The sequence below is a fragment of the Ambystoma mexicanum genome, chromosome 3q (genome assembly GCF_040938575.1).
Source record: "Ambystoma mexicanum isolate Mex_15411 chromosome 3q, UKY_AmexF1_1, whole genome shotgun sequence".
Taxonomy (NCBI): Eukaryota; Metazoa; Chordata; class Amphibia; order Caudata; family Ambystomatidae; genus Ambystoma; species Ambystoma mexicanum.
This window is the reverse complement of record NC_090926.1, coordinates 1,089,146,405-1,089,171,904: the sequence shown is the minus strand read 5'-3', so window position 1 is coordinate 1,089,171,904 and position 25,500 is coordinate 1,089,146,405. Positions and strand designations below refer to the sequence as shown.

Here is a 25,500-nt window from a genome sequence, read left to right as displayed (position 1 = left end):
AAAATAGGGGTGGAATTTCCGGTAGAGGCGTTTGGCTTCTCCTCTACAGTTTGTTCACTGAATTTTAAGGGTTTCATTGCATCACATAGTTTCATATTAGGAGTGCATCAACTAAAGTTTTTTCAAATATATCGAGGGTTGCAGTGAATGTATTCACCTTAACTAAAGTTTGTTTTACTGAATGTACATGTACATAGAATAAAAACAGTTGTGCAAGGCAAACTCATGTATACATACAAAAATCTAGGGCAGAATTGGTACTTAATCTGGATAAAGGTTGCTGTGGGCTAACATAGAGGATCTGCCCATCTGCACAGTCAAACCATTCACATTTATATCCATGTAATGGTAACGCAGTGTGTGGATATATGTAATTGGCTGTACTGTGGAGATGGGCGGCATCTCTAGGTTGGCCTACAGAGACATTTATTTGTATAAACATGTGCACATCACTCTACCCTTCTTTCCACAATCATGTGACCATATTTATTCATATTATTCCTGAACATGTTTTTTTCTCAAAACGTTCCTTCAAGCCCTTACAAAGCATATCTTTAAAATGTCAAGAAAGTTATCTTGAGTGAAATCTTTGAAATCTTGATTGCAGGTGAAAATTGAAGCTGAACATCTACATCCAACAGTTGAAAATCTAAATTCATGATAAAAGTCATACAACAAAATGTTAAATACACATCACCATTAATCCATCAACATAAAAGTGAACATTTCTGTTACTTTATTACAAAGACTCTACAGAAATCTAGACATGATACCCCTACATTCCTCCTTCACATCCCAGTACTTCCTTACATCACAAAGTCAATATGGAAACAAAACAAAGCAATCTTACACATTGTAAGTAGTTTGATTACCACTTCTAAATCACATACACATTTTACAATATGGACTCTTTTCTACAATGTAAATTCTCTCCAATCGCATTCACATCCCTAACATACCCCTTTCAACCAAATCAATAATATTACCACTGTAAAAACAACTTGTGCAATCACTAGGCATATACGAACTCAGAGACCCGCACATGAAAGACCACTCTGGATTGATATTCCAAACTAATGGCGACAACTCAATATGATATATTTCTAAAGATATCCTTTTTTACATTTGCCACTCAATATGAATTGAGATTTTGAAATGTTAAGAATTATTGATACATTACTTAGACTAAGCAGAGTGAAAGGGATTTCTACGTTCTTGATTCAAACTGTTTCTGTGTGCATATCTTAGATCAATGTATTCTACCAATAAAATAAAAACTACACATTATCCTTTCTTTAAATTAATATAAGGACTCAAAAAAAGTAAAATCTGCACCATTTTACTTAACATCTCAATTCAAAATGGCAATTGACACCAAGTTGCAATTTGACATTCCCCAAAAATGATTTAATGAAAAAATGCACAAAACATTTATCGAAATAAAGATTATATCAGGTAATTCAACATACAAATATTACACACATTTTACAATATTGACTCTTTCATTAGTCACTCACCTTGAATCTAAATCAGCATGTGTACTCCCACCTCAAATTGAGAAACCATGAAAAATAGTGCAGATGTGTCTCTGCCCACAGTGCACCTTTTCCAAAACAAACACCACTCAACTATCCCTGCCATACCTCTCACACTTTCCCTTAAATCAAATAAAGAATAGCTAGCATATCTTAAAGGTCAGTATCGGTTGGTATTTCATTGGGTCACTTCTGTCCTCCTTCTTAAATATCAGAATTAACACTGGTAGCTTCCAGGAAGGGGGAGTAGGTCCCTGTGATTTATTAATGGTCATTGAAAGGGCACAATATATAGGAAACTGTCTTCTTTTATAATTTGCATCAGATGGAATGAGAGGTATGCGCGGTATAAGAACAGTATCTAAGTTTCAATAGGCTTCAATGATGTTTCTTTGTGGATGTGTAATTGTCAATCTTGTTCCATTGCAGAGTCCCTGTGATGGCATAAGATCGGGTAGTAGCATAATTCAAGAACCTACTTTCAGTTTTTGCTTTTGGGAGGGGTTTGGGGGGAAAATCATGCAGAGTTTCACTCTTAGAGACTGAAACATTGAGCCAGTAACTAACTGTTCATTGACACCAGGACCACTGTGCCCTGTGTGAAGAGAAGTGGGGGTGGAAAGAAATAACTTGAAATTATTCTGAATGTTTGTGGTAGTGGAAGGTGACCACGTAGAACCATGCTCATTCTGTTTGTTAAAATGATAGCTGTTGTTGAAGTGGAAGGGCGCACAGAGGTAAACTTTGCCATTTGGACAGCTGAGGACAACCTAACTCTGATAAATTGCTTTGTTGAAATGATAGCTATTGTTAAGGTGGAAAGGCACACAGAGGTGCACTTTGCCATTTTGACAGCAGAGGGCAACAAAACACTGATAAATTGCATCAGCTGAGTACAGAAACATTCCTAAGAGGTTTACACATATAGATAACAACTTAAAAATATGAAGTTCAAGAACTGAATGTAGGCAAACTGAATTGAGAACCAAGCCTGCATATCACGTAAAATACATCTAAAATGGAAATAAAGTAAAACATAAACATAACATGGTTTTTTTAACCACTTCTCCCAAATAGTGACCTCATATCTGTACATTCATCTTGCTCATCTCAGTTTTTTCTTATATCTAAATCTCAATAAATGAGCCAGGTAAAAACTAAACAATACACACTACTCATGCACATTCCTGAACTACATCCCAAACAAAACATGAAAATTATGTATTCACTCTGTTTGTTGAACAAATCTTCAAAATAAATCACTTTCTTTCAATTATGGTTACTGTCTATTTAAACAGATTCAAAATCACACAAACACAGAAGTACCTGTTACTTTCTAAGTTCACTGTCAAAATGTCACCCATGAGATATAAGGACACCAGTTCAAATTCGGACCATCAAACAAAAAAGTGGACAATATCCAAAACCCACACAATGGCACCACCCAATCTCATAAAATGTATTTCAAAAGAAAAAACTGTTCACCATTCAAAACAACCAAAATGCAGTACCTTTCCATCAAAATGAAACAGGAAGCTCAGTGCATCACCATTCTGTTGTTACTCTCTCAGAGTCACAACAAAAGCCAACTTGGAGCAACAAAAGAATGTATCTACATGATTGTGATTCATGGGCTCTTGATCTACTTGCATGTAGAGACAGATTTACCAGCATCTTGGACTACTGCATTTCCAAATAATTTGGAAAGGAATTAGAGTCATGAGATGGGAACGGATAGTCCATGAGTTATTCAAACTCAGCCTCAACCAACATCCAGACGTCATAATAATTCTCTGTGAAGGTGAAGATCATGGATATTTCAGAGGTATTTCTCTTTCTCTCATCATGAAACATGATTTCCAAAAACGAATCTTCAATAGTACGTTCCAATACAATTATTTGCTCCAAGAGAACATTCAAACATGTTTACTTCAGTTCTAAAGAAACACATCTTACACATTTTTAATTCAAAAGTTATTTTAACCGCTACCTATTTTATATTTTCCACAGTGTTCTTACTATGAATGTTTAAAAAAATAATAATACTGAGATCGAGATCTATGAAAGTACTGGGGTAAGGAAGAGGGATGCGCTAGTATCAGATCTTGATACATGACCAATGCCCATAAAAAAGAGTAAGCACAGTACCAAATGACCAGTACTCACATATAGTAAGCACACTACTCACAACATGCGAAATCCTTGCTTTCTGTTTTTTATTTCCACTTAAACCACTCATGATGAATCTAGATGTCATACCCATACATCTCTCTTACTCACCCCAGTACTTTCTTAGATCTTGATTTCAATATAAAGACAAAAACAAAACAGTACTTTCTTATCACATCTGAATAAAAAGCATTTTAAAATATTAGCTCTGTCAATTAGCCAATCATCTCGAATCATGATCCAAATCTTGTCCCTCCTCAAATTGTCATGAAAATATGATATATTTCTAGAGATATCTATGTTTACATTTGCCACTCATTTGCCTGCCAAAGAAAAAGACATCACCGAAAGAGATGTTCTGTAAAGAAGTTTTGAGATTGTTTTGACATTTCTGGTTGTGATGCCATCATAGAGGGTGTTGCATGATTGTCTAATGAAAAGAAGGAAACTAGATTCGAGCATATTCATCGTTGATAAAAAAGATGTTTAAAAAGCAAATCCCTGAAGATGACATGTGTTAAGGGGTCAAAACACGTGTGGGCAGCGTACCAGAACAAGACATTTCTGTTTTGAAAGCTGATTAAGAGTTGTGTCAGTTCTTTGGATTCATACAATGGTGCAACACACATGGTTGATGGAACGTTCCCTATAATCTCAACAATATCTTAACCTCAGTGGGAGTTGTCCCCTTTAAGTGCTTTGGTTTCTCTATGGTGTATGTGGAGATATTTAGTTATTTTGATTGTATCCCCTGGCCCTAGTAGTGGACCCCTACCTTGCATTCTCCAAATGTGTGCACATCGCTAGTGTTTGTTGGATGGTGATGGGTTTTGTAATATGAGTGTAAAAACATATGCCAAAAGATACCATAATGCAACAACATAAAAGACAGCTTTCTGAATGAAGGAGTAGGCACAGCTCTGTAGTGCACTGCACTTTGATTGAACTCTCTAGGTATGGATGACAAAGAAGATTTAAGGGCATCAGAAGAGAATTAAGGTGGAACCTTTACTGATGCAAGACACCAACGATTTAGACATTTAAAAACTAGATAATCTACATTAAACTAAATCCGCCTCTCCAAATGACTACAAGGTGATTCCCCTCTTGAGATGCAGCACATGGCTCCTTTTCACAAGACTTTAACATTTACAAACACGTATTCTAAGCAAATTGAAGCTACAGGATCAATTCCCTTAATTAAGGGCATTGCAATAATGCAATCACAAGATCATTGTTAGAAAAAGAAGAAATAAAATTTTATTTCGTGTGATGTACATTCTGGTAGGGTAACTCTATAGACTTATAAACCAAGAGAGGGGCAATTATCAGTGGAAAATCATACAATAAGGCAATTAATGGTCATGGCAATACAGGTTTTGAGTTTTAGTAGTGAAAAACAAAACCTTAGTTTAATAGTAGCTAATGTAATACATACACAACATATGTTAGTATCGAAATGTGGTTTCATTTTGAAATATTAAAATAACAAGGTCGTCTTTATATAGTATTCATTTACATTGTAAATTTGTTGAACCAGAACAGTGTTAACATGAGCATGCATTTGGCGTAATATAAAAGTGAACTGTTTCTCTATGCAAAAGTGAAACCATTCTTCCATGGGTGAGCTTTTATGGTGGTCCATTGAAAGTCTGTTGCTTGATTCTCCTGGAGAAGAAGTGTCTTGTTGAAATAGATCTTGCTGCGAAGTTTCTTTGCGGTTTTGTTACTGCAGACATTTGGTAGTTAGCCTGTCTGCTTCTAAATGTTTCCAATGCAGTTAGTTATTGGCTGGACTCCGAGCAAAGTGGTGGCTAGTAGGAGGCCAAGAATCCCCTCCATGTGCTAATATACTTTACAGGCAGCTAAGACATAAATATATACATTCTAAGACTATGCAAAAGGCTGTTTCTAAATAATCTACCTTCCAAGCAATACACTTTGATGATCCATCCTGGGACATTGTTCAGACCAAGATAACCTTTCCATATTTATAACTGTTTCTTGATTTTTAGAATATAGTTTATCTCTGTTCAATGGCGCTGATATTTCAGGAAAAAGTTATTCATCTGGTTCCCTTTATTTGCGTTCCTTCTAACTCTGTGTCACCTGATCAACTTGGAGAAGCATCTACACTATCGCTCTGCCTGGGAGTTAAGAAGGTTGATGGTCAGGGCTAGTTGGGGAGCAGGAGGAGGAGGTGGAGTGACTACTAAAGGGCAACAAATGTAAAGGATTGTTGAAGGTTAGTACATACTTGTGGTTATTGGACCTAACACAGCCTGCGGTGGCATGGGGATGATGTGTAGGGACCTGCACGTTGCCGAACACAATCCTGTCTCTACCACATACAAGCTGATATTTATAGGGATGTGACTTCATCAGAAAGCACATGCATGGATCCTGAGTATGTGAATTGCCTAGTGCTGTGTACTTTATTTTGCATAACCATCAGTCTTGAGTGGTTTTAGCAATCTGTGTATGCACCCTTCAGATTGCAAGGACGCACAGTACACATCGGCTTGCACATGTGTGTCTAATAAGGATGGGTTTGCTTCAGTGACTTTCCCTGGTTACGTAATAAAAGGAAGGATTAAACGCTGGAAATATTGGCACAGGTGAGTGATGGGTATCACTATAAGCGTGTACACTCATCTTCCTCCTCCCACTCCTGTTCAGTCACTGGTAGAATTTGCATAACAATATCATTTGTCCATTCACTTCTGAGTCCAGGATTGAAGAGTGGCCGGAGCTGGGGTGGGAAGGCCACCTGAGGAAAGGCATAGAGAAGACGCCTGCCTTCCACATTATAAAAGGAGATTCTCCCAGCCTCATAATCAAGGAAAATCCCCACCACCCGTGGAAGCACTTGTGGGGTCAGCAGGGTAGGTGGGGAGGTCATGGCCTGGTATTTATTATGTCTAAGCCGGACTGTCCAGTAGCCCTTGTCAGGCTCAAAGGCCGTCACTTCCCCCTTCCTGCTGACAGATTCATCACACACTCCCAACTCCCAAGCTGCCTTGTCAGTCACCTCCACCTCCCAGTAATGCCTGCCGGAGTTTAGCCTTTCACGGCCAAGCACAATGGGATATATGTCATATCTCTGTGGATTCTTGGGCACATCTTGTGCTTTGTCTCCACATCTGACACTCTTTTCATCCTCAGACAGGATGAGCCATCGATGTGCAGTGTCGGGATCCAGGGTGACTTCGACTGAAAAAGAAAATCAATCACAGTTTAGTACTAAAGAAGGTAGCTCGCGACAGTCCAATCACCAGCAGCATTCCTTTTCCACAAGCCAATCACAAGCTTAGCACCACTTCAACTTGCAAAAATGAAATGTTAGCTGCTTGTCCTAGCTCACCATGTCGTGTATCTTTAGTTTATTTTTTAAAACATTTTTTATTGTGCATTTATTTTAATTTACAAAACCTTTAAGCACATACAACATTTTAAAAGGAGATATTTCTCAGTCACATATATAAAATTACATATATCAACTTTTCATAAAATCTTAAATATGAAATTCCATCAATGACATATTTGATTAAAGGATTTTCCTATTACTAAAAATCATATTCGCCTCATCTCCATTTTCTTTTCCATTTCTTTCCATATTCCAATGGCGGCAGCAGTTACAACTATAGATTGAACACCACATAGCATTGACCAGAACTGGTCATAAAGGTTGCTGTCCATGTTATTTACATAGTTAGAGTAACCTTTTTGCAGCCAGATTAGGACAAGTAGTTAAAATGTGGTGACATGTTTCAATTTCTCGATGGCATAATCTACAACGGTTGTCATAATCGATAGAGGATTTTACCTGCCATGTTCCCACAAAGTCATTTGTGGGGAGAAGGTACAATCTCAAGTACAGTACGAATCGTTTGAGCTCAATAGAGCAGATCTTAGTCAGATAGCTACAGGGTCTGTAATGGGGAACACTCTGATAAGAGTATTCCTTGTATCGTTTCTTTGAATGTATGTAGTTTGTCTATATTTAAAGCCCTATCCCATTATTTAATTTTTGTTTTTATTATTATTTCAAATTTCGGCAAAGTTACAAAGATGTCTGGCTCAATATCCAATGCTGCAAGATGGATTTACGCAGTTGTTTTTAGATCCTCGAAGAAAATTTCAGGTCATCATTCATACCATCACCTACTAATTGTAGTAGGGAGTTTCAGTTACGGTCTGTTCTCAACAATTTGGCATATAACAACGTATGCTGTACGTACCACACTGATTTTAATGAGCACAGCTTGACTCTAATCTTAATGCCTCAACCGGTACTGATTTTGGTAGGTAGATAATTGTACGTAGCAATTTGCCCTCAATTTTTTCTAGCCATTGTACCTGTGTATTTGGGAGTGCGTCAAGTGAATACAGGATAAACAATAAACTTCAAGTAAGCCCTCGATATTTTGTCCTCCTCAACACTATGTAATTTTTTGGAACAAGCCATTTTTTCCATATTTTGCCCCTGACCACTGCTTCGTAGTAGGAGGGAGGTGGCCTGATTTTAACAGGGAAACCCAAGTATGTAAACTCTCTTGTCCTTTCCAATTCAGTTTCATTGAGGTGCCAGACAAAGGGATCTGTTTCTAAGCTGCTTAGACACATTGGGCCTCATTACACGGTAGGCCGTAACCATGACGCTATTAGCGCCATGGTTGCCACCGGTATTTTACCGTGTCCGCCTTGGTGGATGGTGGAATTACCGCCCTACGCCAAGGTGAGCGGGGCGGTAATTCCCCATTCACCAAGGCACTTCCCCATTCCCATTTTTGCCCCCATAGGGCATAATGAGAATGGGGAAGGTGCTAATTACGGTACTGCAAATTGCGGTACCGTAATTAACTCCAAGGTCCCTTTGCGGCACCCTACTTTAACGGCTGGTAAAACCAGTCGTTAAGGTCGGGTCCCGCAAAGGGAACTAGTAGTAAGGCGGTAAGGGTTTACCGGTACTGGTGCCCTTACCGGTACCGGTAAACCCTTACCGCCTAACGTGTAATGAGGCCCATTGTCTTTGCCTTATCTGTATTTATTATCATGTGATTCTCATTTGCGTATGTCTCTAGCACAGTGATCGTGTGCTGCAGGCCCACTGGAGTACGATCAAACAGTTATATGTCATCCGCATAAGATAAGCATGTTATGTGAGTACAATTTATCTTTGGTGGAAAATAGCAGACAAACTGTAATTCACTTTCTACATCAGCAGTGTAAAGATTATACATTACTGGGCACAACACACAGCCTTGTTTTAGACAACAATTTCTTTGGTAGTAATTTGTGTGTGTGCCTTCCAAATGTAGGCGTATTGAAATAGATGTGTGCGTGTACAGCTGTTGTATGTAGTGTAATAATGTTGGATCGATACCCCATTTCTCAAGTTTTTCCCAGAATCTTGGTCTTGAGATGAGATCGAAGGCCTTTATAAAATCAACATAACAGTATAAGTTAGTACCCTTCTTGTTTTCGTATTCTGCTATTAAGAATTGCAATGTGCTGATTTCCTAAAACCCATCTGAAAAGGGCTAAGTAGTTGGCTTTTTTCAAACCAGGTTGTAAGTTTGCCTAGTATTATGCCGGCAAAGATCTTTTGACCTGTGTCCATCATCGCAAAGAGGCGATAGTTGGAGGGAACCAGTCTGTCGCCGCTTTTGAAGACATGGACAATAATGGACCTACGCCCGCTTTCTGGGAGAGAGCATGTTTTCACTGAATGAGAATAAAGTGCGTTCAATATTTTTGCCCACAGTTCAGGTTGATCTTTTAACACTACACTAGGAATTCCGTCTAGGCCGGGCGCCCAACAGGACTTAATTTTTGTGATAATTCCTATCAGGTTTTCCTCATTTATGTCTAGATCTAAGGGCTGCCTCTTGGTTTTGCCTATTCTCTTTTCCATAATGTGCATAAGAGAGCCAGTGTCAGTATCAGGGATACACAGGATGAAATATAAACCCTGAATATGCCTGAACCATGATTTTTGGGATATAGGATTCAATTCAACAGGAGACATGGCTTTCCGAAATGCATTGCAGCATGACCAAAGCTTGTGTGCATCATGAGTTTTTAGCCAATGGAATAATTTTAACTAATTTGAATTTGACAGAGAGTTTGTGATGTCTAAGCCAAATTTTGTAATTAGTTTGCAATGGGTGATACTATTTTGTTTCTCGTATGAATTTAGTTCAGGGCAAGCTCTTACTGCTGCTCAACTCTTTTGGAGCAGAATTTTCTTTTCATTTATCAAAAGGGGAGATGTTTCTGATGGTGTCATTTTTTAATTTTTTTTATTTGATATGGATAATACAATCATCCTTTCAAATATAAACAAATATGAACAAATCGACAAATTGACAAGATTGTTCCACTGGCAGCTCTTAAAATTACATCATTATCGTTAAAGAGAAGAGTAAAAATGTTTCATTTCTGACATTATATTCAAATAAAATACATACATTATTCTAATAGAGTATGCAGTGTTATCGTTAAAAAGAAAAATGAAAAAGAAAAGGAACCATTCAAAGGCAAAAGAAAAGAAATTGCGACTCAAGAAATTGCTACTGGGATCTTCAGCGGATTGAGGGAAGGGTATTGCTGTCACATTTTTGAAATATTGATTCCAGGAAGTGTATTATTGCTACACACATACCCAATTTGGGGTTGTTAATTAGAGCTTGCCATATGTTAGTTATGTCCATGTGGACATATATATTTATAATATGGTATTTGAAATGATTTTTTCTTTGATTAGACAGTATGGGGCAATACATTATACAATGTTCTAGTGTTTCTTTTTTCTGATTTGTTTGAGCAAAAGCGGCAATAGTTAAGTTTTCTTGGAATCAATTTTCATCTAGACATAATTTCTCTGGTTGGCCAAAGATTTAAACAAAACCTTAAATACTGTTGATGAATGTGTAGTGACAGACATCTGATTAAGTAATCAGCTGGCTCATGAAACGCTTTGTGTCGAAACACTCAGGGATCGAAGGTCTTATATTTTTGACATTGTCTGCGATTATCTATCCAGTCATGCTGATATAGTTTTTGTTTTGCACGTTGTGAGTTGGATAGGAGTAGGTCCAAGGTAATTAAGGCATCTGCTAATGCATCTAAGATAAAATTAGACCACGACTTAGTAAAGATTTGATCCTGAGCCAAGAGATGCTGTGTCATGATACCTAAAATGCCGGGAGTGGAAATTCCCATGACGGATTTCCTAAACAGGGCACACATTCTCCATTTAATCTGTGACTCCAAGGAGAGGAGACCTAGCTCGTGTCGAATAATAGGAAACGGAATGCTCTTGGGTAAATGCAAGAGTTGTGTCCAAAATCGGGCCTCCAGCGTGATCCATCATTTGGAAGCTTTAGGCAATAGAGATTCAATTCCATAAAGTATGGTGGGGATCACCTTCTGCTGATAGAACTGCTTTAAGTACTTTAGCTTTAGATATGAGTGTTTGGAGTTTTATATGTATTACGTCCTCCATTACGTGATTTGTTGGCAGTGCTTGAATGCTCATACCCAAATATTTATACTGCTGGACTTATGATAAAGGAACATTATTTAAGTGCCAGTTGTATGACTTTGTTTTGGTTCTGGCATGAGGTTTACAAACCATGCTCTGAGTTTTTTGAGTGTTAATTGTTAAATTGTTAGCAGTCACATACAAAGTTAAACAGTCAAGTAATTTTTGTAAACCTGTCAATGTTTGCGATATGAGTATCAAATCGTCAGCATAAAGGAGGTGACAGATGGGATTAGATCCTAATTTGGGAGAGTCGGATTGTACTAGGGGCAAAGCAAGGCCTAAATCAAGTAAGAACAGATTAAATAGGAATAGGAAGGACGCCAAGATGCAGCCTTGTTTAATGCCTCGACATGTTTTGATAACTGATGATAATTTGCCGGCTAGAGTCAGTCTGACTTGCATGGTCGTATTAGAATGTAAAAGCATAATCAAATTTAATAATGAAGATGGACAATTGTATTGAGCTAGTTTACGATACATGATGGATCGATTGATAGAATCAAAGGCGGCTTTGAAATCTATAAATGCCAAATATAGGATTTGGTTTTTGGCCGCATATTTGGATCTTAACATATTAAGAACCATAAGGTTGGGATTGGTTCCAAGGCCAGCGACAAAGCCAGATTGAAATGGATCCCTCAAGTTGCTTTGACTTGTGCAGTGATTTAAATGTCTCAATATGATTCTCGAGAAGATTTTTCCCGGGGCATCAAGCATAGCTATAGGTCTATAGCTAGATGCTAAGGAGCGGTCACCTATTTTGTATATCGGGACTATGATGGAATGGGTCAACGATTCTGGGAAGCGCTGATTGATGTTAATAAGTGAAAATATTTTGAACAAAATAGATGCCCAAAGATCCGGATGTTGTTTAAACATTCGATTTGAAAGACCATCAGGGCCACAGGCACCTGAATTGCTAATCCTGTTAATATAAAATCGAATGTCATCCAGATCAAAGTTGAGATAAAAACACTTATGTTCAACTCCGAGAGCCACATTTGGTGAGTTTAGGGGCAAGGCATAGAGGGTGGAAAAGTGAGGGATCCACTCTGACTCTAAGACATTATTGGCCTGGCGTACTGATTGCGAATAGTGTGTGACTTTGTTCAATTGTGACCATGATCTCGCGATGTTCTTGAAGTGTAAAGTTGATAGCATTGCTTCACCATCGTTTCGATAAATTGTTGCTCGCAAAGCCCTTAGGGCATTTTTGTGTTTGGTTTTTATGCTCCTCAATGTAGATGCTCTACATTGTGTCATTTTTCCTTTTTAGGCTTTTGATTCTCCTTCCCGCTGGTCGGAATTTTTATAGAGATCATTCGTCCCAGATACCATTCGACTATACTCAGTGCCTTTTCCAAGCTTCTTTGATCGTGCCACAATACATTATTTACAACGTTTATATTTTTTGCAGACCCATGTAATCAAGATTTATGTTAGAAGTAATGTTTTGTTTTCTGAATAGATTCATGGGGTTGTGTGCTATGTCAATGTACCAGCTCAGCATCACATGGTCACTTTGAGCATTGTGGGAGATTTCTATAGGGCTACTTCCGGATTTGGTGGCTGGATCAGCAAGTACATAGTCAAGTTGTGAATTAACAATTCCATTTGACCAGGTGTATGTCTCTGAAGATGAGTCAATAGGCCAAAAAACCCAAAACATCAGATGATAGAAGCAAAGCAAGTGAGTTTTTTCCATGGACAATCAAAGACAGACTTTTTAGGGAAGGGCAGGTGAAGGTTCCTTTTGTTAAAGTCACCTGCAACTATAATTCGACATGTAGGAACTTTCTCGAGCCAGAAGTAGATGATATCATCCATGATTCCATGTATATGATTTTTATGAATTGCCCCGGTGGGTCATATATATTAATAACCAAGGTACTGTCTGATTTGTCTTTGGATGATTGCAAGATACCAGCTAGTTCATAGGGGGAATGATCGGCCTTAATGAGCTGAGTCAAGGTGTATTTGGACTTTGCTCCGATCGCTAAACCACTGTGGCTCCCGACCATAGGGAGTTCGATTTTTGTAATGTCAGTTGACGTAATTAGGTCAAAATATGGTAACTGTTTAAAAATCACTAGGAGGAAAGATCTGTTTAGGAAGGGACGGTGGTCTGTTGGATTAATTTCTTTGAGAATAATCCACTTTCCCAGATATTTGAGAGCATTTGCAGTAATTATAGGTTTGTCTAATGGTTTGGAACCTATACAAGCATCAGCGTATGGTTTGGTTACGGGCCACGGTGGGTTTTTAGTAAGGCCGATGTCACTTTTCCTGATAGGCTTATTTTTGTAGTATTGAGTAAGCGTATTAGGGCTGAGTCAAGTGGTAACCAATTCGCTATTTTCCTGCCCTGGTCTGGGTTTTTGAAACTCAACCAGGCCATTTCGTGAGTCTATGTAAGGACCATGTAAATTTGCTTGCTATACTGAACCATCTGGTAGTTTATTTGTCATTAAAAGTAATGTTGTGGACCTTAATGAAGGAGTGGATTGGCACCAGGTTCACCTTTGAAGTGACTTGTATGTACCTGTTTCTAAACAAGTATCTGAACTGCTACTTATTTATTCCATTTATTCCATTGTGTTTGGATCAATGTATTTAGTGGACGAGAATGAATGAGTGCACTGGCACTAGGGTCTACTTTGAAGCTGGGTATATGTACCTTTTTGTATCTTCCTGTATATAACCATTGGTATTGCCAATTTCTCGCCTATGTTTTGCCATTTATTGACCTTATACCGTCTTGATCAATGGATGTGTATTTGATTGGACCTTGTGCATAGTATTATGTATACAAAATCAGTGACATGATGCATTCTGTAACCACGCTTTGGTGATTATGTAGTTTCTTTTGTTCTCAAGTGTGTATTTTATTATGGTGTAGGCAATATTTGACACACCTTATAGTGAGATTCCTCCAACACTGGGCAACCGTAGGATCCTTTTCCTAATATTTCAGGTCTTACATTTCCTCTGCAGCAATCCAAGTATGATTTTTCACCCAGGGCCACTAGACAGATGCAATAACCAGGTCCAAGATGGCGACCGACATGGAAATGCGTGTCAGTCCGCTTTCCATGCCGGCAGCCAATCCCAACGCGGAACGTGGAAGTGAGAGTTGCTGATAACTCTGAGTGTCAGACGGTCTGCGTACGTGCTCGGACAGAGTTGTTTGTGGACAGCTTCTGCATGGAGACACAGGTGAGTGTCTTTACGATGTGAGGGTTTATTCCAGATAAATAGAATTTTACAAGCTGTGGATATAGTTGTTGTATTGGTACCTCGGAAGTTCCTTGTCCCTAGATGTAAGGATAATGTAATATTTGCCATAATTGGGGTCTGAGCTGCAATGATTCCCTTAAACATAAAGAACTGTCCTAGGCGGTGCAGTGGTAACAGACTATAATGCACTGTGGATTTTACATCATATTGATGGTTGTCTGGTGTGTGTTGTCATGTCATTTCAGACAGTGGTTCTATCCTATTTGGAGGGTTTTTGTGTCCCGCGTGATGGTTATTAAAGTTGTAACCATATGAAAATGTACATTTGAACATCTGTGAATTATACAGCAGGTAAATATACTTTATAGACCCTATAGGGTACGCATTAGAGTGCATACATTTCTGGTGAGGAGAGTGATGGATGTTTCCCCATTGTTGTTTACAGATGTATTCCATCTTTGCCTTTGGAATTGTCCATATGGCTATAGGAAGGTGTTGATCTGATAATCACCTCGGTGTTGCTGTGGTCATCTTTAAGACCTAACAGGTACCCAGGACAACCAGACATGTATAGATACTGACAGCCTACGACCTGTACAATAACATGCTTCTTAATTGTGTTATGTCATTGTTTTTCTAGTTGTCAACATTTCTGGACCATTCAGATAAACAATAGCCTGATTGAAGGGGCTAGAGGCGAATTTATATGAAAAGGTCGCTTTTGAAGAAGTACCATTTGAAGGTACTTTATGCCTGAAATTCACTTTCTGAGAAGAGGGTGCACTATTAGGCCCCTCCTTTTTTCTGTCTGTAACGCTCACCTGAATCCCACGGAGGCGCGGGTCTTGGCAGGAAGCTGTCTGTGACTCGAAAAGTGATGTGCAGGACTCGATTGGCTTCTGGGGTCGAACCTCTTCGCACTGTGTGTCGGACTCGAAGAGTGAAGTTTCTGCAGGTGAAAGAATATGGGGGTTAATGGTCTGGGTTGTTGAATGTCCCTCTCTCTCTCTCTCTCTTCCCAGCTTTTTCATAGAGCCCCCAGGTCAACGTGCTCACCTTATATAGGTGAATGCTGGGCTCTCCATCTGCGTCTGGTGCAGGGTGCCGTTGCCAGTTCCTTCACTGGTGAAACACAGGCCTCTTGAATTCAGAGGATGGTTACCGTCGTTATCTGCACGAGCGGTGAGTTTCTGGACACCTTTTGTCTTTATAGCCTTTACATGCGTGGCACGTTTATATGCAGACTCTGTATAATGCCTTTCCCTTATGTATTGCAGGGCTCTTGAGATGAAAGATGAAGTGAAGCGCCTGGAAGTTCGTAAGTATGGCAAGCGCTCTAACTGTCTCTTTCTTTGCAGCTTAGTTCGTGTTAAAGAGACGCCGGAGTATTTGCAGGCGTTTTATTGCGACGAGCGTGATGGACGTAAGTAAATACCTGCTTAATGTCTTTTCTTTTGCCTTTCAGATGTTGGGTTGCAGGGCCGGAGTCCGCGGAATGCCAGTAAGTTGTTAACGATACTTTGCCTTCGCAGGCGGCGATGCAGAACGAAGAAATCCGGAATTCACAGCGTGCCGGTAAGTATGGCAATGCTTTTGTTCTTGCAGGTGGAGATGCGGCGTGAAGAAGCGGCCGCAGCCGATGGATCATGTAAGTGAGCACTGCGTGTAAAGTTCGCCTTGCTAACCTGTTGTTTCTGTTCTTTGCAGGTGCTGATGATGTCTGGATACCGAAATGGTAAGTAGGATTCTTGCAGGTCCAGGATCGGAAGAAGAAAGGCCGGAGCAGGCTCGGTGAGCGTTCTGCTGCAGATGCAGAATAACGCGAAGCACGCTTCATCTATCGGGTGTGGTTTAAATAGCCTTGGAGTGATGAGGCGTCTTCTTCCACGGCCCCGCCTAGGTAAGAAAAGAGTTCCAGTTTCCAGAAGAGTTCCAGTGCTGTATCCAGGGAGTGGAGCTGCCCCACCCAGGTAAGAAAGTAGTTCCTGTTCTCAGATGGCTTCTAAGTGGCTGGTAAGTAAGCAGCATGGTCTGCTGCAGGTAAGTCCACCCAAGCATCTTCATACCTATTATGAGCCCGGCGCTTCCAGTGCCGGGACCAATGGTTTTGATGAGCCTGGTGCCACCGGCGCCAGGACAAGGCCCAAAAGGTCCCAGTGGGGACCGGCTGGTGCTTAGGATTAGGGTTAGGGGCCTGCTTCCAAGGACGTTGGGCTGGTCCTGGCTTCTTGGAAGCAGTGATCATGACACTGTCATGGTGACGGTTGGTGGTTCCTTCGCACTGCTTTGGTTTCTTCCTTACAGTCGGTGAAAGTAGTAACTTTGGTACTATGTTGGTATCTTTTAGAGTATAAGGTTTCCCTCTCTCTTTTATGTTACAGGTTTTTATGACATCAGTTGGTTGATGTTTTTTCGACCCCTACCGCACAGTGTTGAAGAAATTGTTTTAGTTTTTAGAACAACAATTGTTTCCCCTGAAGAAAGTTCAGCCATTCAAGGGCCAGAAGAACTGAAACATGTTGGGAATATGTGGTTTTATGACACGTTTATTAGGTGATGTTGCAATGTATTGTCACCAGTGTTTGTTTACTGATTCAATGTTGGAGGTTTTATGAAAAATAGAGTGATCTATATGTATTAGACATAACCACTGTGTGTTAGTTTAGGGTCTTTATAGAATGTATATATCTGTATGATTATTAATAAATTATTTTTGATAAATACTGCTACATACTGCACTAGATCCATTCTTTCAGGATATTAGTTCCGGATTAACATTTGGAGAGGAATACCTGTTCTATGAGAATACTAGTATTTATTTTAATAATATTGAACAAATCTCTTTTTGTAATTTGACATTAATGCGTTTCCCCTGATGGTAGAGATAGGACATTTTTTAAAATAGAGGAAGTTTCAAACCTATTAAAAGATTACTGTAATTTGACATGGCTGTATGTCTGTCAGTCTTTCACTGTACAGGCAGGGTGCTCTTTGAACTATTTTTTATGGTCTTGCTTTTTCCTTTTTGGCCAACGATGATCGATGGTATTTCTCTTGTCAGCTTCGATATTTTTTCAGTTACTTTAGTCAGCATTGATTTAACCTCAGGTTGTTTTTTGCTATATTGGCTAAAAAGCATGTTAAGTGTCCACTTTTGAAATAATTGTGTTTATGCCATTTAGGACAGATCTCAGATTGGACCATTTTACTTCTTTTTCAGTTGGGTTTGTGGCCACACTCTCACAGACAGTATCAAAAACTCAGAGGAATCTGAAGATGATGCGAAGACAGCCAAATCAGGTACATTTCATAGGTTAATGTCTTTAATGTAGTCCTCACAAAATTGTCTGGGTAGCTCTTTTTCCCGGCCAAGTGAGGCCTGTTGCAAGTTGTTTAAATGGACGATATTGAAGAGCAATTGTTCTTATTTCTGGATTTAGTTTCAAAGAAGCCTGTAATTTCTGGCTGCGAGTGACTTCGTAATGCCAAGGCTTCCGCTTTGGTTTATTTTTTCCTTGGTCTTGGGATTGTGCTTCATTTTTTGCTGGTTCTTCCGTTTTTAGCTGTGGCACTGCGTAGTGTGGATTTCCGATTTGAGGGCATTTTTTGTGTGAATTTTAAGGCCAAGGACGATGCGATTAAGATTTTCCTCAGAGTAATAGCGGGACTGGGCTCGCAGGACTCCAGGCACGGATCACTCGGCTTTCTTTATCTCTAAAACTAAGGACAGCAAGCAGTTCAAAGGCCACATGGGCCTGAAGTCACTGCTTGCTGTCTTGTAGAAATCCACGCCGTAATGAAAAACATGTCTCCACTCTGTTTGTAGGATATTGTAGTGTTTCTGAAAACAGTGAAGGTTAACAGACACCTGTTCTCGGTTGTTGTCAGATTGGGTGCACATAATGTCTTCCCAAGAGTTCTTAGCACATTCCAGTTCAAAGGTCGTCCAGGCCCGCAGGCACCGCTTGTATGGTTTATAGAGATCACTCCATTGAAAATAAAAAAAATATATCCAGCTCTTTGTGTCAGTTTTGTTTTTGTAGCAGAGCCAGTCAGACTTATAAGGGCTGAGAAAGCAACCCTCGCCCTCTCCAGCAGGCGCTGCGTTCGGTCTAAAGGCATCCCAGGCTTAAATAATGTTTGGGTCACAGCAGGATATTGCTTTTTGTTAAAGTTGCAAAGGGAGTGGTACTGCAATCAGGGCTGTATGTACCAGAGAATGGCTTGTCTGGAGAGCAGCAGAAAAGTTTATTGCAGTACAATCAACAGCGTGTAGAGTCCACAATGAGGGCTGCACCGCCTTCCCATGGCAAACCACGGACAACCACACTTGCCACAAGACTCTGCGCAATGCTATTGCGCTGCAAAGGTGATTTTGTAAAGCTCCAGGTGAGTTAGGACACCGCCTCCAGCAGCAACAATCAAGGAGAGACTGGTAAGGGAGGTGGCAGCAACCATGGACAACCGCACTCGCTGCAATACACTGCACAGCGCTATTGTGCTGCAAAGGTGATTTTGTAGAGCTCCAGGTGAGTTAGGACTTCACCTTCAACAGCAACAATCAAGGAAAGACTGGTAAGGAAGGTGGCAGCAACCACGGAAAACCACACTCGCCGCTACACTCCACAATATTCACTGATACACTCTGTGTATCTTTATTAAATATAGGACCATTTGATACCTGTGCCTGTATGTAAGACCTCGTGTTTTTCCACATGAAAAAAATCTGTTTTCAAAAGAATTATCTGGCGCGAAAATTCTGTCAACACTTTTTGGAAACCAATATCCTTTAATATATTTTATTTCAAGAATAAAAACCTATCAAAACGAGAGACGTTTATACAAGCTTTGTTAATCAGAAATTATAACCATTTTAACACAACAAGCTTGTTTAAAATCCTGACATGAAGTGCTGTACCTTTGTCTAATAAATGATTGACCCTAATGTTCATATTGTGTATTCTTTGCTTAAAATAACGGAGGTCTCCGACAAATTAACACCCATATGACAACTGGAAACTTTTAGCACAATGTCTGAAGGCTAATTCAATCAAACTAAGGACTCGTCCCCCTAATGTAGCATTCATTATACCTTCTCTTTAACACTAAGGCCTATGTTCACGCAGGGTGAGAAAGCTCTTCTGTCTCATCTCCCTGTGTGTCTGTTTGTGTACCCCGCATATTTTTTTAAACATAATCTAGCTCTTGGCTCCGAGACATTTCTGTCAATTTGGCTTGCCCCTGTCAGTTTGGAAGTACCACGAGATATTACAATTGAGTATCAGAGCCACCAAACTATCTGGAGCTCTTGAGTACATCTCACGGCCATCATGTATCCATAACGCATTTTCCAACACACCTAGGTTATACCGAACCTCCTAAAATGAGGTGGACAGGCTGTGTGCATTCTTCCTAGACTGGCTGTCTGTCCTCAACCAACAAGACAATAGCCAGTGGGAGCTACCTCTCTTTGATCTTTTGTGAGGGCATGTAACACCGCTCCTGCCCAAGAAGCACTCAGCCGCAGAAGCTTGGGAAAAACACCGAAACAAAAGATATAGGGCCTCATTACACGGTAGGCGGGTAACCATGGTACTATTAGCACCATGGTTGCCGCTGGTACCATACCGGTACCACCATGGAGGAAAGGGGAATTACCACCTCATTCCAAGGTTGGCGGGGCGGTAATTCCCCCTTTCTCCATGGCCCTTCCCCATTCCCATTTTTGCCCCATAGGGCATAATGGGAATGGGGAAGGAGCTAATTACGGTAGCGCAAATTGCGGTACCGTAATTAGCACTAAGGTCCCTTTGCGGGTCCCAACTTTAACGGCTGGTCTACACCAGCCGTTAAGGTCGGGTCCCGCAAAGGGACCTCGTAGTAAGGCGGTAAGGGTTAACGGTCACCGGTACCCTTACCGGTGACCGTTAACCCTTACTGCCTTCCGTGTAATGAGGCCCATAGTCTCACATTGGGGTGTTGCATATACATGACCTTTGATGATATTGGCTTCAGAAGGGGATTGGATAGTATAGCCGGAGGAAGCTAAGCATAACTGGGAAGGAATCCACTCCTTTCTTTGCCCTACAGCTCTCCTGCCTCCTACAGGCTACTTGACAGGGAGTGGACCTCATGAAGCATGAAGCATGTTTTCTTTCCCCCATTTCCATATGGCTTTTTGCCTATAAAAGAGGGAATTGGAAAACCATTCTTTTATTCACTTTTGGACCCATTCAGAATTCAGGAAGATTTCATTTGAACCTCTTTTGTGAGAGCTGATCTTTCTAAAGCCCCATTCAGAAATAGTACCCCTTCCCAGGGCGCATTGGGGTGACTCTTGCTAAAGGACAAGGCCTGCCACTGTGCTTGCAAACCTCCCGAGGCTGGAAGAGCAGAAACGAAAAGGATTCACCTTTTCTAGAGCCCCCTGCAGTGGGTCTCTCAGCATCATGGGCCCAGACCAACCAGGATCTCTGTTTTCACTGAATCAAACAGAACTGCATTCAGGTCGTGTTTGCTGCATTCAAACCAGATGGTTACATCGGTGCATCCTTTGGCACAGTCTTCATTTTTAAAATACTATGATCAATCATCAAAATAGTTTGCCAGTGTCTCACCCAAGCTGAGCCCTGTTACCTGTATGGATCGAATAACAGATGGCAGCGCAGAAGACTTTGAACTGTTGCATCAAACGCAGCATCAAACAGCCAGGACTTCACAATGCAGCTTGACTGAAATTGCCTGGGCCTCACCAAATTCTTATATTCAACTCTCTAAGTTAGTTTCCACTAATGGGTATCTCGTGATACCAAACCTGTATTGGAATCATGTGGCTATATCTGATAACCAGTTTTTGGAGGGGGTAGAGCAGATGCTTTATTTAATCTGCCATGATACTCAGGTTATCTCAACCCTGATTATGCGCAATTTGAATATTCAATGTGCTAATTCTGCTGGTTTTTCAGGAACGAGCTCTACAAATCTATTAATGGAAGACCGTAATTTTATAATATTGAATGGTGCTTTAAAGGGAGATATTCCGATGAGATCCACATGATCTGATAATGAACAGTCCATGACAATTGATTACATCTATGTGGATAGAAATAACTTTACAAGAGCAAAGGAGCTACAAGTGCTCGCACAAAGACCATAGTCTATTATTGTTGTCTTTGATTGTTCCAACTTTGATCCCAAAAAGGGCGATCTATACTTTTAATTTGGAAGTCACGGGGGGGGGCAGCACAGGTTCAGTTGGACCTCATCATCAGTGGGTGAACTCAACTCCAGGGCATACTCTTTTGGGGACCCTCACTCAAAGGGAGAGGAGGGCTCCTATGTGACAACGCTGACTTTATTCAAGGAGACACAAACTGGAGGCGGCAGACCGAGTTTCAAGCACAAACATGCTTTTGATCACGACCCAAAGAAAAAGAAGACTCAATTGAGATAGAATCTTAGAGCACTCTCGTGTGTAAATATAACAGAGTAGCAAGGATTATAAAATACAAGTTGCAATATAAAAATTGGTTGAACGCTCAGCAAGCTTAAATGTATCAGGTGGATGGTGTAAGAATGCTACGTACAATAGCTACTAAAAATAGTGCTCAGATCTGATCTCTTTTGAACACGGGTATTAATGATTATCAGCTATCGCTCCAGGCCAATTCTATTCAAGAGAGTTTTTGGGTGGGATACTTTGGACAACTGTATGCCAAGCGTCTAAAGCTCCACTTTAAATCTAATTATAGTCGGAAGGTTGGAAGCAATCTAATATTTGATCAGGAAGATACATGTCTACAGATATAAACTCTGAGTGCATCAAGAGCACCTGGGCCGAATGGTTGAACACATTTTATGATGAATGAACACCCGGAGCAATGGTCAACGATCCTTTGTTCCATTTTTAAGGAGGTTGTCAGGTCGGGATAGGTGCTGAGTCATGGAGGAAGTTAATTGTTGTCCCAATATTCAAGAAGGGCGATCAGGAATTGCCCCAAAATGATTGGCTGATCGCCCTCCTTGATGTTTAGGAGAAGATCCTTGCATACCTGTTATTTAGGGATCTCACTAGCTGGATCGAGCAGAGGTCGTCCGTTGATAGGCAACAGTTGGGCTTCGTACCCGGTTTGGCGACCTCAGTAAATTTGCTTACTTTGACGAAGGTTAAGAAGAGAGTAATACTGTCAGGAAAAACAGTTTTCAGGGCTTTTATTGATTTTAAGGTAGCTTTTGATTCTGTCTCTAGAGAACTCCTGTTTTTAGACTGAAAAAGGTGGCATGTCCGGCACATATTTTGGCTTTTATCATCCAGCTCTATGCAGTCACTTCTGTGCAAATTAGACTAAATAAGGATGGCCTTTTGACGCAACCAATTCTGATTGCTAGAGGTTTAAAGCAAGGATGTATACTTGGCCACGTGCATTTTCATTATTTTATTTCCGATATTGGAAATTTGTGGAATAGCATTGTGACAAATCCTCCTAAATTGGGAAACAGTCCCCTGCAATGGCTTGTCTACGCAGACGATTTGGTTATAATGGATAAAACGCCAGTAGGTCTGCAAAAGTCTTGGACAGCCTTGGAGGAATACGTAAATGCAAACTCTCTGACTATTAATGTAGACAATTTAATACTAACATCAAAAGAGAATTCACAGAAGTGTCTGTCGAAGTGGTTTTTATACAAGAAGCCCTTACTGACAGTACATGATTATCGATATGAGGAGGAAAATATTAGTGGCAGCGGCCCAGGCATCCATTATACATAGGAATTCCAGTAAATTTTCATATAAGCCTTTAGTGATTTTTTTTATAAACAGAAGGTGATTCCAATGACAATTTATAGGGCTGAGACCAAGATGATAGATTGTGTGCCGGTTTGGAAAATTCTTGAGGGTTTATTTTGGACAAAAGTTTTGTCTCTCCCAATATGTGTTCCAGTGCAAGTGATCCGCTTTGAGCTGGGTCGATTATCCCTGAACATTTCGTACAAATGGCAACTTATTCATTTGTATAGGAAATGTATAGTTTGTAATCCAAACGATAGATCTATAGTACCAATGATAGCGGCTCTATTGGAGTCAGCAGAAGATGGTTCGCTGCAGGCGTGGAAGCAATCCTGCCTGGACATAATGGATAAAGCAGACATTCAGATCGACCATTTGATTGAGAACCCAGACAGAGCTAAACTCAAGCTCTGGCAAAACGACTGGAGGCTGACTTGGGAAAAGTGTAATAGATGTGACATTTTTAAAAGAAGCTATTTTCATATGAATCCGATGAATACACTCCAGGAATATTTGAGGATAAGGATGTTGATATTAATACTGTGTCTTAATTTATGGCCTACTAAAAAAGTTCAAGATGTTAGGCTAAGGGCATCACACGAGCAAAAATGTTGCAGATTTTGCAAGAATGTTAATGAACCTGACACCATAAAGCATTTAATGGTACTATGTCCGAATCTATTGTCCCAAAGAAAATTGTTCTTACAAAATGTTTTTAAAGATTAAAGAGCTTTAACTGCGAATGTTTTATGGAAAATCATTTTTACGGCCCAGCGTCAGGCTATGATTTTAGCAGCAGTTAGATATATACTGTTTTTAGATATTTTAGGAAATGAAGAATGCTGAAACGGGGGAAGTTAGATCATATCAAATATGTATTTATGAAGAGGAGTATATTGCAATAATTGTGTTTGCCCTATTAGCCCTGACTGGTGAGATGCTATATGAAATAAGTGGGTTGTGCATTACGATGTTTTCTTGTTAGTTGATTAGTTTATTATTTTGTTGTTAATGTATTGAAAGGTTGAATTGTTTATTTATTCAACTAAAACAATAAAAAAGAAATTAAAAAAAGAAATTGCTTTACCACCGCATCACAAGTCTAACTGAAGCAGCAGTACTATTATTCTGCACCAAGTACCTCACCACCTTCACACCCAGTTAGACCCACAAGCACACCCCACCAAAGCGAAACGTGGTACATTGCAATCAGGTACATTGAAATTACCTTGTCCTCCTGGTACACCTTTTGAAGGCCTAGAGACGACAGGTTTAGTCCCTTTTGCACCTTTGTCCTACAAGAAATATCCCCTTTGAACTCTTTGTTGCATTTCTTGGCTGTTTTTCCTCCGTGTTAATTATCCAGAGTGTTTGCATAATTACGTTGTGCATTTCTCAGACTTCCTTTACAGGGTTGTTATTTTATCGTGTTTTTGATAGGTTAGTGTATAATTGATTTTTGTAATTAAAGTATATATTTTACACAACCTTGGTTAGACATCATTTTTGGGGTAATGTTGCACTATTGCTCTTTGGGTTGCTAGTACCTTTATGATTGTATTGTATTGTTTATTTATATAGCGCCTATACACATGAATGTGTTTCAAAGCGCTCAAGGTGGGTGGGAACAAGGGGAAAAACAACAGTCGCTCAGAGCCCTTCAAATTCTAAGACAATAATAGTATGTACAGGCAGAGTTAGTGAGTAAATACAAATAACAATTGAGACACAGCAAATAAGCCTAATGGTGATTCTGCTTTGTTTTTTAACAGTGCAATTAAGGGGAAGACAAGGGAGAACAGACAGATGATCATCAGGCACATTGCATTTGGGTCGTGCAAGTGCATAGAGGATAACAGGGCGGGGAAATCCAAGTGCACCCGGTCGGTGGAAACTGGAGTAAGTGCAGAGAGCACCATTCTCTAGGCCTATTTTAAGTGCAGTGAACATGGGTGGGAGTAGGGCCATGAGGCAAGTGCAAGAGAGGACTGGAGGGGGTTCCATGTGACCAGTGAGATGAGGGAGAGATGGATGGAGGAAGCCGAGGGCAAGGCTAGCAGGGTACAGGGAGAGCAAAGGAAGAGGAGAAGAGGAAGCTCTTGAGGAGTTTACAGAACTTAAGAAGGTCAGGCTCAAGACGGAGGGTGACAGGGAGGTTATACCAGAGGAGGCGGCTGAGGGTAGCCTGAAGGATAGTTGCATGTCATCCGCGTAACACT

At 40.2% G+C, this 25,500-nt stretch overlaps 1 protein-coding gene across 2 annotated transcripts in view; it reads right to left on the bottom strand.

Annotated features, from left to right (window-relative positions):
• Positions 1-4,938: 4,938 nt before the first annotated feature.
• The window catches only part of LOC138447629 (E3 ubiquitin-protein ligase TRIM39-like), a 252,095-nt gene continuing 231,533 nt past the window's right edge, over positions 4,939-25,500 (bottom strand). For both annotated transcript variants that reach the window (XM_069603828.1, XM_069603827.1), the window contains one exon: positions 4,939-6,917. In XM_069603828.1, the coding sequence (XP_069459929.1) occupies positions 6,340-6,917 (578 nt within the window). In that variant the 3' untranslated portion in view covers positions 4,939-6,339. The remainder of the gene's footprint in view (positions 6,918-25,500) is intronic.